This window comes from Sorex araneus, chromosome X (assembly GCF_027595985.1).
Source record: "Sorex araneus isolate mSorAra2 chromosome X, mSorAra2.pri, whole genome shotgun sequence".
Classification (NCBI taxonomy): Eukaryota; Metazoa; Chordata; class Mammalia; order Eulipotyphla; family Soricidae; genus Sorex; species Sorex araneus.
The window spans coordinates 49,722,036-49,736,560 of NC_073313.1; the positions used below are offsets into that span (position 1 = coordinate 49,722,036).

Sequence of the window (14,525 nt, forward strand, 5' to 3'; positions counted from 1 at the left end):
TCATGTGCCTTATGGCCATTCGTATTTCTTCCTTGAGAAAGTTTCTGTTCATTTCTTTGCCCCATTTTCTGATGGGGTTGGATGTTTAATTCTTGTAAAGTTCAACCAGTGCCTTATATACCCTTGATATCAACCCCTTATCAGATGGGTATTGGGTGAATATCCTTTCCCATTCTGTAGATTGTCTTTGTATTCTGGTCACGGTATCTTTTGCGGTGCAGAAGCTTCTCAGTTTAATATAGTCCCATTTGTTTATCTCTGTTTCCACTTGCTTGACCACTTGCGTTGTCATCTTTGAAGATACCTTTAGCTTCAGTATCGTGGAAGGTTTTGCCAACCTTGTCTTCAATGTACCTTATGGATTGTGGTCTGATGTTGAGGTCTTTAATCCATTTTGATCTGATTTTTGTGCATGGTGTCAAGTTGAGGTCTAAGCCCATTCTTTTGCATGAGGTTGTCCAGTTATGCCAGCACCATTTGTTAAAGAGGCTTTCCTTGCTCCACTTCACATTTCTTGCTCCCTTATCAAAGATTAGATGATCACACATTTGGGGTTGTGTGTAGGGATATTCCACCCAGTTCCATTGGTCTGTGGCTCTGCCTTTGTTCCAGTACCATGCTGTTTTAATTGTTACCGCTTTGTAGTAGAGTGTAAGGTTGAGGAGGGTGATGCCTACCATCATTCTTTTCCCAAGAATTGCTTTAGCTATTCATGGGCGTTTGTTGTTCCATATGAATTTCAGGATTGCTTGATCCATTTCTTTGAAGAATTTCATGGGTATCCTTATAGGGATCACATTGAATCTGTATAATGCTTTGGGGAGTATTGCCATTTTGGCAATGTAAAAGCTCTAATGTTAAAATCAGTCACTGTATCACTGTCATCCCGTTGCTCATCGATTTCCTCAAGTGGGCACTAGTAACATCTCCATTGCGAGACTTGTTGTAACTGTTTTTGGCATATCAGATAACGCCATGGGTAGCTTGCCAGGCTTTGCCATGCAGGCAGGATACTCTCAGTAACTTGTCGGGCTCTCCTGAGGGACAGAGGAATCAAACCCAGGTTGGCCACATACAAGGCAAATGCCCTGCCCGCTGTGCTATCGCTCCATAAAAAAATCAATTTTTGTGAAAATTGTTGCATTCAGTTGCAGGGCTTCAGCCCCAAGACATCTAAATCATTCGCTTTACTGGATAAAACTGTGTGGGTGGTCGTTGGAGAGTGCCCAGGGGTTTTCAGTTTCAGGAACCAGTGGTTCCATTAATTTTAGCTACTTTGTATGTATCTCTTAGGAGATTTAGTCAGGAATCAGTAGAGCAGGACAAGCAGGTGAGTCTAGTTGGTATGGTGGCATCTGTGGGATGTGTACCCATTGTTACTCTTCTTGACTCAGCCTAAACATTTCTTACTGGTAAAATGTTATACTGATTTTAAGAACTTTTTAGAATTTATGGAGGTTTAATCTGTATACTATCAAATGCATTTATTTTAATTTTGCAGTGCTAGGTACCAAATCCAGGGTCTCAATCATAGAGGCAAGTGGTAACTAACCTACATTCCCAGCCCAAAGTTTATCCATTTTTGCAATTTGCATGATATGGATGTATTACAGATTGTTTTACCAATCACTTGCAGAAAGATAGCTGGATTGTTTCCAGTTTTCTACTGTTGTGCATAAAGCTCTGTTGTCTATATACAGGTTATTGTGTGTTACTCTACGCATGTTACCTAAACTTACTATTTTTGTGAGATGCAATGATTTTCAACTGTTGGTAGTAGCTGTTACTTTTTGTTTGTTTGTTTTATTTGTCTTTTGGGGCACACCCAGCAATGCTCATGGGGTTGTTCCTGGCTCTTAACTCAGGAATTACTCTGGCAGTGATGCTGGGTGACCATATGGGATTCCAGGGATCAAATCCAGATCAGCAGAATTCGAAAAATGCCCTGCCCAGGGTACTATCTCTCTGGCCCTTATTGTTGCTTTTGATGTAAGCCATTCTCATAGGTATGAGATCTTAGATTGTATTTTGCTTATGATCGGTGGTGATGAACATTTTTTTCATGTATCTCTCAGCCATTTTTATTTCTTTAGCAAGGCAGTTATTCCAGTCTTCTGCCCAGTTTTGCTTGGATTGTTGTGTGAGGTTTTCAGTTGTTTTTTGTTTGTTTGTTTTCTTTTTCTTTTTGGGTCACATCTGGTGATGCACAGGGGTTATTCCTTGCTCTGCACTACTCAGGAATTACTCCTGGCGTTGTTCAGAGGACCATATGGGATGCTGGCAATCGAACCTAGGTCGGCCACGTGCAAGGCAAACGCCTTACCTGCTGTACTATCGCTCCAGCCCCCAGTTTCAGTTTTTTAAAAGTTTATTTTATTTAAGCACTGTGATTTACAGAGTTACTCATAATTGCATTTGAGACATAGTTTTACAGCGCCACCATTGTCAATTTCCTTCCATTCTTGTTCACAGGTTCCCTCTCCATCCACTTACCCCCCCCCCCAGCCTGCCATCTTGATGAGCACCTTTTTATGTTTGCTTATTAAAGTTTGGGTTTCATTATTTGATTGTTGTTGACTAAGCACGACCAGGAGTAATTCCTGAGTGCAGAGCTAAGGGTAAACCCTGAGCATTGTCAGGTGTGGCTCGAAAACAAAAAATAAAAAGATCTTTCTGACTTAATTCATTCAACATAATACCTTCCACTTCCATCCACATTGCAGCAAATTGCATGATTTCATAATTTCATGCAGCTGCATTGTGTGTATATATACGCACATATATATGTGCGTGTGTACCTATATATGTGTGTACATAAGCACACATACATATGTACATGTGTACATATATACATGTATATGCATATATATACACACACACACAGTACCACATCTTCGTGATCCAATTATCTGTCATTGCACATCAGGTAGATTCCCAGTCTTAGCTAATGTACTGACTTCTGCAGTAATAATGATGTGCATACGTCCTTTTGAATGAAAAATTTTCTGTGATGATGAGCATTTTTGTATGTTTCTGTACATCTATATAGATAAGTTTTTTATCTAATATTGGCAATACACACAAGAAGAAATGACATTTTAATCATTAGGCGTTTTAGTCCAAATATTATTTTCACAAAATAGAAGCTTGCTGTAACATTCCTTGTGATGTATATATATAGATAAAGTGTGTGGGATGAAGTGTGTGTGGTGTGTATATATAGATAAATGCAGGGGTGGGGCGAAATGCCAGGGATTAAACTCTGGTCCTATACATGCAATACATATGCTGTACCACTGAGTCACAGCCCTGACTATAATATATATTTATATATCCCTACTAAAATATAGGTAAACTTTTTGATTAGCTTAGTTGTTTGGAAGATTGGGGAAATGAGAAAGATGGCAACATGCAGGCAGCAAAGCACTTAAAATACGGGCATGTCTGATTTTTATTCCATCAGGTATCCATGTCTCATGCCTTCAACTTTGGTCCTTTACATGTCTGTCTTTGCTGCCACTTTTTCCATGTGGCCACATATGAAGTTCCAGCCAAACTTGTACATCCTCTGCTGCCTGGACTTTATCTTAAAGCTCATATGTGACCATGAAGCTTATATATAACCTTGCCCAGTCTTTGAGATACTCTGTATTGGAAAATGTGGGAGTATTCTTCTCCAGTCACTCTTGGTCACTTAGGAAATTCTTGTTTGTTTTGGTTTTGAGTCATGCCCAGCAGTACTTAAGGACTACTCCTGTCTCAGTGTTCAGGGGGTCCTGCATTGCCAGGAATCAAATCTGGAGCTCAGCATGCAAAGCATTCACTCCAGCCCTTTGTGCCATTGCATTGGCCCATGAGAGTATTCTTTGGGGTGGGGAGATTGGGCTATATCTGACACTGCTCAGGGCTCTTTCTGGCTCTGTGCTTAGAGTAGCCCCCTGACTTTTCAAGGGACCATAAGAAGTGCTGGGACTTGAACATGGGTCAGTCAGATACATGCAAGGCAAGTGACTTACCTCCTATACTCTTTCTTCGTGCCCATGCCAAGAATATTCTTTGTTGGAGGAGTGGCCTCTGAAGCAGCAGATACAGTACTTCTCCAGCTCTGTGGTGTTGGGGATATCTATGATACCCTGGTGGTGCCAGGGGCCTCCAGGATCAAATCTGCAGTACTGCACCCTGCAATGTTTGTGGGACCATAGGGTTCCAGAAATCAAACCCGGATTGGGTACATGATAGGCATACACCGTAAACACTGTGCTGTCTCCCAGTCCCCTAATTCTTGACAGAAATCCTTTGATTTTTCTGGTTTTCTTACTGCTACTTCTTGGGATCTGTAGGACAATGGTGACAGCCCTCTGGGATGGATGTGCTTTTGTTGACCATTTTTATTCACTGTTGTTCTCTTTCCCAGGATGCTCCAAGATGAAACGCCATAGAACACTCAGTAGCAGTGATAGTTCGGATGAAAGTGAGTAGAGCTAGTAACCTTTGTATATCCTCCTTGAAGATTTTTTTCCGTGACTTGAAGCCAAGTTGTTGCGTGTATTTTTCAGTGGTTGAAAAAAATACTTTCTAGGAAAGAAAGCTTAGGGTCCATTTTTCTTATTATTTTAAGTTCCATTAGAAACAGATGAATTAGATGGGAGAATTGATTTTATATAATGTATGTCATTTTTTCACTTCCACTGATTTAAGCAACAAAGGTCCAGTCTTATGATTTAATAGCACTTTTCTAGAAAAAAGAAAAGTATGAAAGCAAAAAATCATAGTATATAAAATTCTAATTGTAGCTCAGATACTAGATGTTTGACTAGATGAGCCAACATTTGTGAAAGACAATAGCACTTGGTAGAATTCTGAAGGATACACAGAATACTTGCACTGCATTTTATAGTTTATTCAGTTTTGGACTTTTTCTTCATGCAGCAGAACATGGATAGTTGCTACAAAATGTTTATATAGATTGATTATACCAAATATAATCTCTCTTAACATCAGTATTGTTTTTGAACATTCGAAAGTCACCTAATGTTAATCTCCTTTAGGAGTCTTCTAGAACTTAATTTAACTTTTTTTCAGTGGTATAGAGATATCTATGATCTTTTCCATCATATACTTAATATGCTATTGAGTAACTTCTAATAATAAGACATTTAGTTATATTAGTAAGCAGTAGGTCTCATTATTTTTATAACTCTTTTTCAGGTCCATCTACTTCCTTCATTTCTGGATCAATGTATAGGAGCAAACCCAAAATTCCAAATGAACGAAAGAAGCCTGCTGAGGTAAGATCAAAAATTCAGTTTTTAGACTTCAAATTAGATAGCTACCTCTTGCCTACATACCAATAATATCCAGATCTCAGATCCATGAGGAATAAACTATGTTCTAATTAATACACTTGTTTTCTAATGGACTGGTTTGTTTCCTAGAATGATTCTATTTTCTTTTCCCTTAGAAAAAATGGTAATCTTTATGATTAATTTCATTTTGTTGATGACATTAAGTGTCTGGCTTTACTATATAAAGACTCACCTAGGCAAAAATTTAAAGGGAGATGGGATTAGAGAATTGAAACATACTCAAAGATTTGGCTTACAATTGGAAAGTTGACAAGTGGACACAGTACAGGAAGGGATATAGATGATGAATCTGTCATCATAACATCTCTACCTCTCAGAGCTATCAAATATTCCATCTTTAATTGCCAAGAGCTTCATATTTATTTGCCAAAATTAAGCATTTATGAGAATTTCCGTGAGCACTTTTTGAAATGCTGATTTCAGGCCCACTCCACCCTGTGATGCAGAGAATTAGTATTTCTAAGCAGGATGACTGAAATTTGATTTTTAGAAAGTTACTCAAGAACCGGAAAATCAGTTCAATGGGCTAAGTTTATGCAAAGCACAGTCAGGAGTCACTGCCAGGTCCTGGAGTGTGGCCCCAAAACGAAAATGAAAAGAAGGAGTAACTTGGGTGACTTTTATAATCAGGAGTAATAGGGTAATTATACTATCTTCTTTCATTCCCTAATAGGCTCTAAACTAGCTATGGTTCTTTTTCACTAAACGAGAGGGGTGCTAGGTCATGGTGGTGTTCAAGTGCTGTTCCTGGCTTTGTGCTCAGGTGGACCATATGCAGTGCCAGAGATTGAACTGCTGTATTTTCTCTTTTTGCTTGGGAGCAATCTATGTGTACTGGGCATAAAACCTAAGTCATTGTCTCTCCAGCCCAAAACTTTGGTAGGTAAGAAATAGAAGACAATACCAGTGTGTTTCTATGGTATAATCAAAGTCTCAGCAATGAGGAAAGAACACAACTTGATAATAAAGAAAACAAATGACTAGAATTGAGTAGAGGCTGTGAACATAGACAGAAAAGGGACATGGAATCATTAACAGAAGAGAAGTAGAAGAAATAAGTGGGAGATGGCAGGAACAGTTTCATATCACAAGTGAGCCCTCAAGGAGGCAGTGGGACCACTGTAATTTTTTTTCTCCCTCTGTTATTCTAGAAACAAGTGATATCAAATTCTCCCTGCCCCTTATGGTTTGTGGGCAACACTCAGCAGTACTGGGAATAGAACCCGGGAACTCACACTTGTAATACAAATGCTCTACCCAGTGACCTCTTAGCACCTGTATTGAAAACCATAGGAAAAGGAGAGAAAGAAGGAAAGTGCCTCCCATAGAGGGAGGCTGGGAGTGGGGTGTGGGGTGTTGGGGGTTTGGTGGGAGGGAAACAGGGGACATTGGTGGTAGAAAATGTACATTGGTGGAAGGATGGGTGCTGGATCATTGTATGACTGAAACCCAATTATGAATAGCTTTGTAATGGTCTATCTCACAGATATTCAATTAAAAAGTAATGTGGAGTTCATGCCCGCGTCAGTCAACTTAATCAGTGGCTGATTAAAAACAGTATTTCTACATTAATTAATATTTTTAAAAGACAGGTGCTCTACCACTGAGCCACATATTGGCCCCTAAAAATTTTCCATTGTCAAAGGTTAGAGATCAAACCCAGGTCTCCTACCTGCAAGACACTTGTTTTTCCAGTGAATCACATCCACAGCTCCTTCTTTTTGTTTTGTTTAAGTTTATGCACATTTTCTTTGTTCTTTTTTTGGAATTTCAGTCATATAGTATTCTAATACCCATCCCTACACCATTGTACATTTCCCAGCATGAGTTAGTTCCCTCCCATCACCCCCGTCCCCCCACCTCCTGCCTGCCTCTATAGCAGGTGCTTCTCTCTCTCTCTCTCTCTCACTCTCTCTCTCCTCTCTCGCTCTCGCTCTCGCTCTTCCTCTCTCTCCCTCTCTCTCCCTCCTTTTGGGCATTGATCCACAGATCCTTTTGTCCCATTTATGAGAGTGTCCGTAAGGGGGGCTTCCAAAGTGTTCAGGTGGTTCTCAACCAATTTAGCCAGCAGTTCAGTACAATTTGGGCCCTGCATTGTTGGGGGTTACCTGGATCACCCTAGAGTTGCATGGGGGGCCTCCTGAGCCACAGCTGACAGTGCTTGGAGCCCTGCATGGTTGCACCCCGTAATGTGGTGCTAGTAATCAAACCAGAGTTGGCTACTTGCAAGACATGCCCCTTAACTCCTGTACTATCTGTATCCCATTTTTTTAATCATTTAAACTGTTTTGTTTATACACCAGAATCTATCTACAAAGTTATTTATATCAGGGTTTCAGGCATACAATGTTCCCACCTTCAATCCCACTGTCTTGTAACCGCACCCGTTTACCATTTTTAAGAGCATCATACCATATTTACGTTAGTTTCTCATTTTCCTGACTATGCTTACTCCCTCTGTTTGCTTCAAATGGATATTTTAAGATTCATTTAAGACATGTAAATAGTTTCTTCTAGTGGGTAAGCAGGACCAAAATGGAATCGGGCTGCATTTGTTTTGATCCGCATTTCATTTTAGCGTAACTCAAGATAAAATGTTAATATTACAAAATAGAGTGATTTTCTGGTATTTCTTATTGTTTAACTTTTATGTTGATTGTTGGCATACTTAGAGTTGAAAATTATGTGCTTTCTTTTTATTCAGTATTTCTGAAAAACATGGTTTTTATCACCACCACTCTAATTGTCACCTAGATATAACCCTTTTGGTTTTCCTGATACTTGTTTCACAGAAGAGCTGTAAAGGCAGAATAGAATCCATGTATGTCACACATCCAATTTAATTTTCCCTGGACATTAATAGTATTTTACGTATAATACATTAATTTGTCAAAACTAAGAAGTCGAAATGACATTTTACAATTAACTATACTTTAGTCTTGATTAGGATATGACCTGTTTTTGTCATTAATCTCTCATTTCTGTTCCAGAATTCTATCAGAATATAACAGTGCAATTAGTTTTATAGTACAGTTAGTTATCATGCTCACCCTGCCTCCTATGGTCTGTGACAATTTCTCAATTTCCCTTGAGTTTTTTTTAATTTTTAATTTTTATTTATTTAGTTAGTTTTGCTTTTTGGGGTCACACCCAGCGATGCACAGGGGTTACTCCTAGCTCTGCACTCAGGAATTACCCCTGGCTGTGCTCAGGGGACCATATGGCATGCTGGGAATCGAACCCGGGTCGGCCGCATGCAAGGCAAACGCCCTACCCACTGTGCTATTGCTCCAGCCCCCTCCCTTTAATTTTTGTCTCAACAATCTTGAAAAATACTGTCCGTATATCCTGTCTAATGTTCCCCAATCTGGGTTTGTTTCATGTTTGTTTTTCATTTGTTTTTGGGCCACACCTGGTAAATGTTTGTTTTCTTTTTAAATTTGGATTATGATTTGGGGGAGAGAATAAATAAGTACACTTCATATAAAATTATATCAGGAGATCATGATATTCATTATCACTGATAATATGATCAATGTTAACCTTTATTATTTGGTTAAGGTTATATTTATGAGGTTTCTCTTATCAAGTTACTTTTTAATTCTTTTTCTATTCTGTTCTTGGGCTGGCGCAATAGCACAGCAGTTCGATTCCTAGCATCCCATATGGTCCCCTGTGCATCGCCAGGTGTGATCCAAAAAGAAAAAAAATCTATTCTGTTCTTCATAGAAGTCATTAAGAGCAGATGAGATGGCTATGGCTCAAAGGGATAGAGCCCATGTTTTTCATGCAGGAACCCCGGGTTCAACCCCTGACACCTCTTGATCTCCTGAGCACCACCAGGGAGTGACCCCTCCAGCACCTCTGGTATGGCCCCAAAACCAAAAATAAAAGTCACTAAGCTTGACCTACTTTTAAGAGGGTTGTGTGGGTTAGGGAGCTAAGAGAAGTAATTAAGCTGCTTTTCCTGAAGAGAAGAGTAGTTCACATCTGTTTAGTAATTTTCAGTGAGGAAGATTTATCCATTATTCATTTTAAAATGTATTTGATCATTTTATCAGTATAGACTAGTGTATATTTATTTCACACTTTGTATTTTCCAGTTCCAAATAAATTATTGTTTTTGTTAAATGATTTCATAAATCAGTGAAATAATCTTTATTCTTTATCTCTTTATAATTCTATTGATTTCTGCTTGGTTTTCTTTATAATTTTCAGCCTTCTTTCTTTAGATTTACTTTGTTTTTTTTCCTCTTGGTTGTTAAGGTTAAGTGTTTAGGCCATTTTTCATGCTTATTTTCATTTTCATTCAGTACAGTATACGTATTTATTTCCCCTCAGACTCCTGTTTGACCTATGGATAATTTATAAATGAATTATTTAGCTTCCAGGCATTTGGAGACTTTCCTGCTATCTTGATATTTATTTCTAGTTTGAATCTTTTTTTTATTGAATTACCATGAGAATAGATACAAAGCTTTCAGGTTTAAGTCTCAGTCATACAATGATCAAACACCCATCCCTTCACCAGTATACATGTTCCACCACCGAGAACCCCAGTATGCCCCCACTCCTATTCTCCACCCTGCCTGTGTGGCAGATGATTTTCACTTTACTCTCTCTTTACTTTGATTACATTCAATTTTCGACAGAAAACCCACTACTGTTATTTGTAATTTTTTTCCCCAACAATCAGACCTGCCGAAAAGGCATCATTAGATAATTTGTTTTCTCTTGCTGATAATGAAGAGCATATTGATGTTGCACGGCTGCAAAAGCAGCCATACAATTTTGGAATTCTGGTATCTTAGTAATTAAGTCCAGAGGTATTGTGCCAGCAGCTGCTGCATTCCTAGATTGGTTTGTGTGCCTTTGAAATCATAGCAGTTAGGAGTGGAGGAGCTGTTCGTGGGTGGCCGCTTGGGGTCTCAATTGGGTGCGGAGCAGGGCTGGTTCTGCCCCACTCATTGCGAGATTTCCCGAGTGCCCCATCACTGCAAGCTCCTACCTCTCTGTCCAATTGGCTCTGGAAGGTGGCAGTCACCATGCTGCCCCAAAGGGGAAAGGCCAAGGAACAAAAACCCTTCCCCTCCTGGGGCTGCACAGGGCCAGAGCTTAGTTCACAGTCCAGGAATATGTCTGCCAGCAGCCCCTGCGTTCTGAGATTGGTTTGTGTGCCTCTGGGATTCTGGCCAGAGGAGCTGTTCCTGAGCGGATTTTTGTATATCAGGAAAGGACCTGTAGCCACATGAGCGGCCATGCAGTTTGGAGAAATAGTCCCGGTCCCCACATATCAGAGCTGTGTTAGTAGAAGCTCAGTGTCGGCGGGATTCCATCTGGAGAGGGCGAGGAGACTGCATATTCTCCATTTGGGACACCCCGGTGTTGTCAGCCCGGTCTGGGGTCCGGAGCATTCTCTGGCTTGTGGTGCCTGCCGGCCAGGATTCTTCACTGCCGAGTGAGGCAAGATGGCGCTGGGGGCAGGTTCAGGGTGTGACTTCCGGGACTAGGGGCGGGCTGGAACCACCCAGTTCCAGTGCCCCCATGCAGTTTGGAAAATAGTCCCGGTCCCCACATACCGGAGCCATGTTAGTAGAAGCTCAGTGTCGCCGGGATTCCATCTGGAGAAGGCGGGGAGGATGCACCTTCTCCATCTGGGGCACCCCAGTGTTGTCAGCCCAGTCTAGGGTCCGGAGCATTCTCCTGAATCCTTTTTTTTAAAAAAAAAAAAAAACATAGTCTACTTGATTTCAACTCTTTTACATTTCTCTAAGTTTAATATCAAATAGCATCAATTAAAATTCAGTAGTTATATTTACCTATACCCTCTTATTGCTTATTTTTTGTTGGTGTTATGGATCAAACCTAGGGCCTTGTACATGTGGAACATGCACTCTCTCTAGAGCTTCTTCTCCAAATGGGTATCTGGAAAAAAACTTATAAGAGGGTGAAATATCTCTGTGACTACAGGCCCCAAGAATTTAGGGTTTTTTGAATTATATTTCTTGGCCCATACCAAAGGGTGCTTAGGGGCTATTCCTGTTGTTCAGGGAACCTTGCAGTGCCAAGGATTAAAAGCAAGTCTACATACAAAGTCTGTGCTCAGCCTCTTGAGCTTTCTATCTGGTCCCAGCCCCAGGAATTTTATACCCTTTTGTAGTCCCACTTGAACGCTGGCAACTCATTAAATTATCTACTTAAATGTCTTCCTACAGGTATACCTGTAGGGATATTCTCTCCTGCGTTGGCCATTTGTCCTGCGACTTCTCTGATAAATTATAAATAGCTCATTAATTTGCAGCCTGTCTGCCTTTTTTCTATTATATGTGTGAGTTTGCTTTTCTGACTCCTTCTGTAGGGATATTCAAATTAAAACCTTACATTTTTACTGGGGGTTAGTCATGGAAATGTCATATATATGATGATTTTCACTGAGGTTTAATAGATGCATTAATAGATAAATATTTTCCTTTATGTTTAGTGCCTCAGTGAGATTCCTATGTATGCCTCCCCCAATTATTTAAGGTTAATTCCTTTTATTAAATATAGTTACTGTTTGTATGCTGGTTTTTTTCCTTAGGGGTGACACATCTGTTGTATTCAGTTATGTACAGTTTTCAGTTTAAGTGACTCAACAATCAACACAGATCAATCTTTCTACTTCATTCACATAGACCAGACAGTGTTCTCCTTTGTGTCATACAGTGAGTTAAGTGTTTCGGGTTTTTCTCTAAAAAATATTACAGAAGTTTTTAGAATTTTCATAAGAAATTGCCCACTGGATTCTTCACACTGTAGATTTTTAATTAATTTTATGTTTTGAAACATGATGCCCTGGATGGTGATTTTATAATGCAAGTTTATTATTTTTCTCACTATAGTAAGGAATGGGTAGCAGGATTCATCTTGTAGCTTCCAGGTTAGAATGAAATGCTCTTGAACTTCTGTTACTATGTTTGATAGCACAGAAGGTATATGTTATGGAACAAAATATTATTCACCTTTTTGTTAGATTCTTCATGTTATAAATCATAATTTTATATTTGAATTTATAGATTTTGTTTATTTTCTCAATATTGTTTATTTTTAATTATTTTGATATTTGTGGATTTTATAGTATACATCAACATAGCCTTCAGAGATTTCATGTATAATGTAAAATTCTTAAAATAGTGTTCACCATTTCTTCTCTATTAATCTTTTATGCTGGTTTTGCCACACACATCTGTATTTCTAAAGTCCACAGTGAATTATTACTATCTCTGCAGTATCTTCTAAATGTAAAAAAATGCCTATTATATTTTATTTTGATTTTCATTAAAAATAAGTTTTCCACGAGATGGCTCATGTGAACAATAAGGCTAGAGATGTTCATGAAGGGCATTTTCATCTTGTGGCTCTGGAAGGTTGAGCATTGATACTCTAATTGAATTCATAGTTAGGCCCCCTTTGTTTCTGCAAGCATATGAGAGGCCAAGATGTGTATGCACTCTTGCAATTGGCATAGCTGCTAGACTGTACGTTAGCCTGTGAATCCCCTCTTTGACCATAAATGAGCAATTATCTGGTAAGTACAAAACCTTTTTGTTTCAAGAACTTTGGGGGAACTACCAGTGCATATAAAATAGACACACAGGAACTTGTAAAACTTCACTTTCATTACTTAGGTCACTGTCGACATCCGGATCCCTCACTGACAATCATTAATTTAGTAACTAATGGTCATATTCTATATTTTATGAAATATCTTCCCTCTTAGAATGTTGCTTAAAGTTCATGACGGGACTCTTGCTTGTGAACTTTGTCTTTGGGAGCCAGATAATACACATTTTAGCTGGGTCTTGAACTCATATTTCCTTTTACATGAACAATTAGTTAACTGTATCAGAGAACTCAGCTATATACTTCATTTTGCTTTTAGATGGAAAAGCTGGTATTTTGATAGTAATAAAATAATTTCTGCTAAAATTCAGTTAGAAACTTGCACAAGCCCAATACCATGTTATATCTTATATATAAGTTAATACAATTAACTCCTAAACCCCTATGTGGTAACTGTTATGATTATCCCTGTTTTACAGGTGAGTAAACTGAAATGCAGAGAATCTAGATTACTTAGCCCAAACTATAAAGTAGTGAAATCAGTAGACCAATCTAGTTAGCCTGTCACTGAACTCATTTTTATTTTGTTTGTTTTTGTTTTGGGGCTAGAGCGATAGCACAGCAGGTAGGGCATTTGCCTTGCACACAGCTGACCTGGATTCGATTCCTCCGCCCCTCTCGGGGAGCCCGGCTAGCTACCAAGAGTATCTCGCCCAAACAGCAGAGCTGGCAAACTCCCTGTGGCGTATTTGATATGCCAAAAACAGTAACAAGTCTCACAGTGGAGACGTTACTAGTGCCCGTTCAAGCAAATCGATGAGCAATGGGATGACAGTGATAACAATGACAGTAATACAGTGATTTGTTTTGGGGGCACAACTAAGTGTTCAGAGCTTACTCCTGGCTCTGAGCTACATCCAGTGGTACTCAGGGCTTACTCCTGGTGGGTCTAGGGCGACCATATAGGTTGTCAGGGAAAAACCCTGGGTCTGCCACATGCAAGGCAAGCACTTTATCTACTATAACATCTCTCCATCCCCACCATCTCAGAATTCTTAAGTTAATAACATCTTAAAGAATGACAGGCCAGGAGCTGGAACGATAGCACAGCGGGTAGGGTGTTTGCCTTGCACGAGGCCGACCAGGATTCGATTCCCAGCATCCCATATGGTCCCCTGAGCACCGCCAGGGGTAATTCCTGAGTGCAGAGCCAGGAGTGACCCCTGTGCATCGCTGGGTGTGACCCAAAAAGCAAAAAAAAAAGAATGACAGGCCAGAGATATAATTAAGAATTTATTTGCATAAGTGAAGCCTGGATTCCAGAAAATAAATGTGTTAAGAAAAATAATATTAGGGACCAGAGAGATATTACAGAGGGTAAGGCACTTGCCTAGCATGCTGCCAAACTTGGTTAAATCCCTGGTACCACATAAGGTCCCCCAGTCCCAGCCAGTAGTGATGTCTGAGTGCAGAGCCAAGAGTAACCCCTGAAGGGCTGGAGCAATAGCACAGCGGGTAGGGCATTTATTTGCCTTGCACGCAGCCGACCGGGGTTCG

The 14,525-nt window shown here is 39.7% G+C and overlaps 1 protein-coding gene across 2 annotated transcripts in view; it reads left to right on the top strand.

Annotated features, from left to right (window-relative positions):
* Nucleotides 1-14,525, top strand: part of JADE3 (jade family PHD finger 3) — a 159,079-nt gene that overhangs the window by 94,894 nt on the left and 49,660 nt on the right. For both annotated transcript variants that reach the window (XM_055122193.1, XM_055122192.1), the window contains exons 2-3: nucleotides 4,415-4,471; nucleotides 5,209-5,288. In XM_055122193.1, the coding sequence (XP_054978168.1) occupies nucleotides 4,426-4,471; nucleotides 5,209-5,288 (126 nt within the window). In that variant the 5' untranslated portion in view covers nucleotides 4,415-4,425. The remainder of the gene's footprint in view (nucleotides 1-4,414; nucleotides 4,472-5,208; nucleotides 5,289-14,525) is intronic.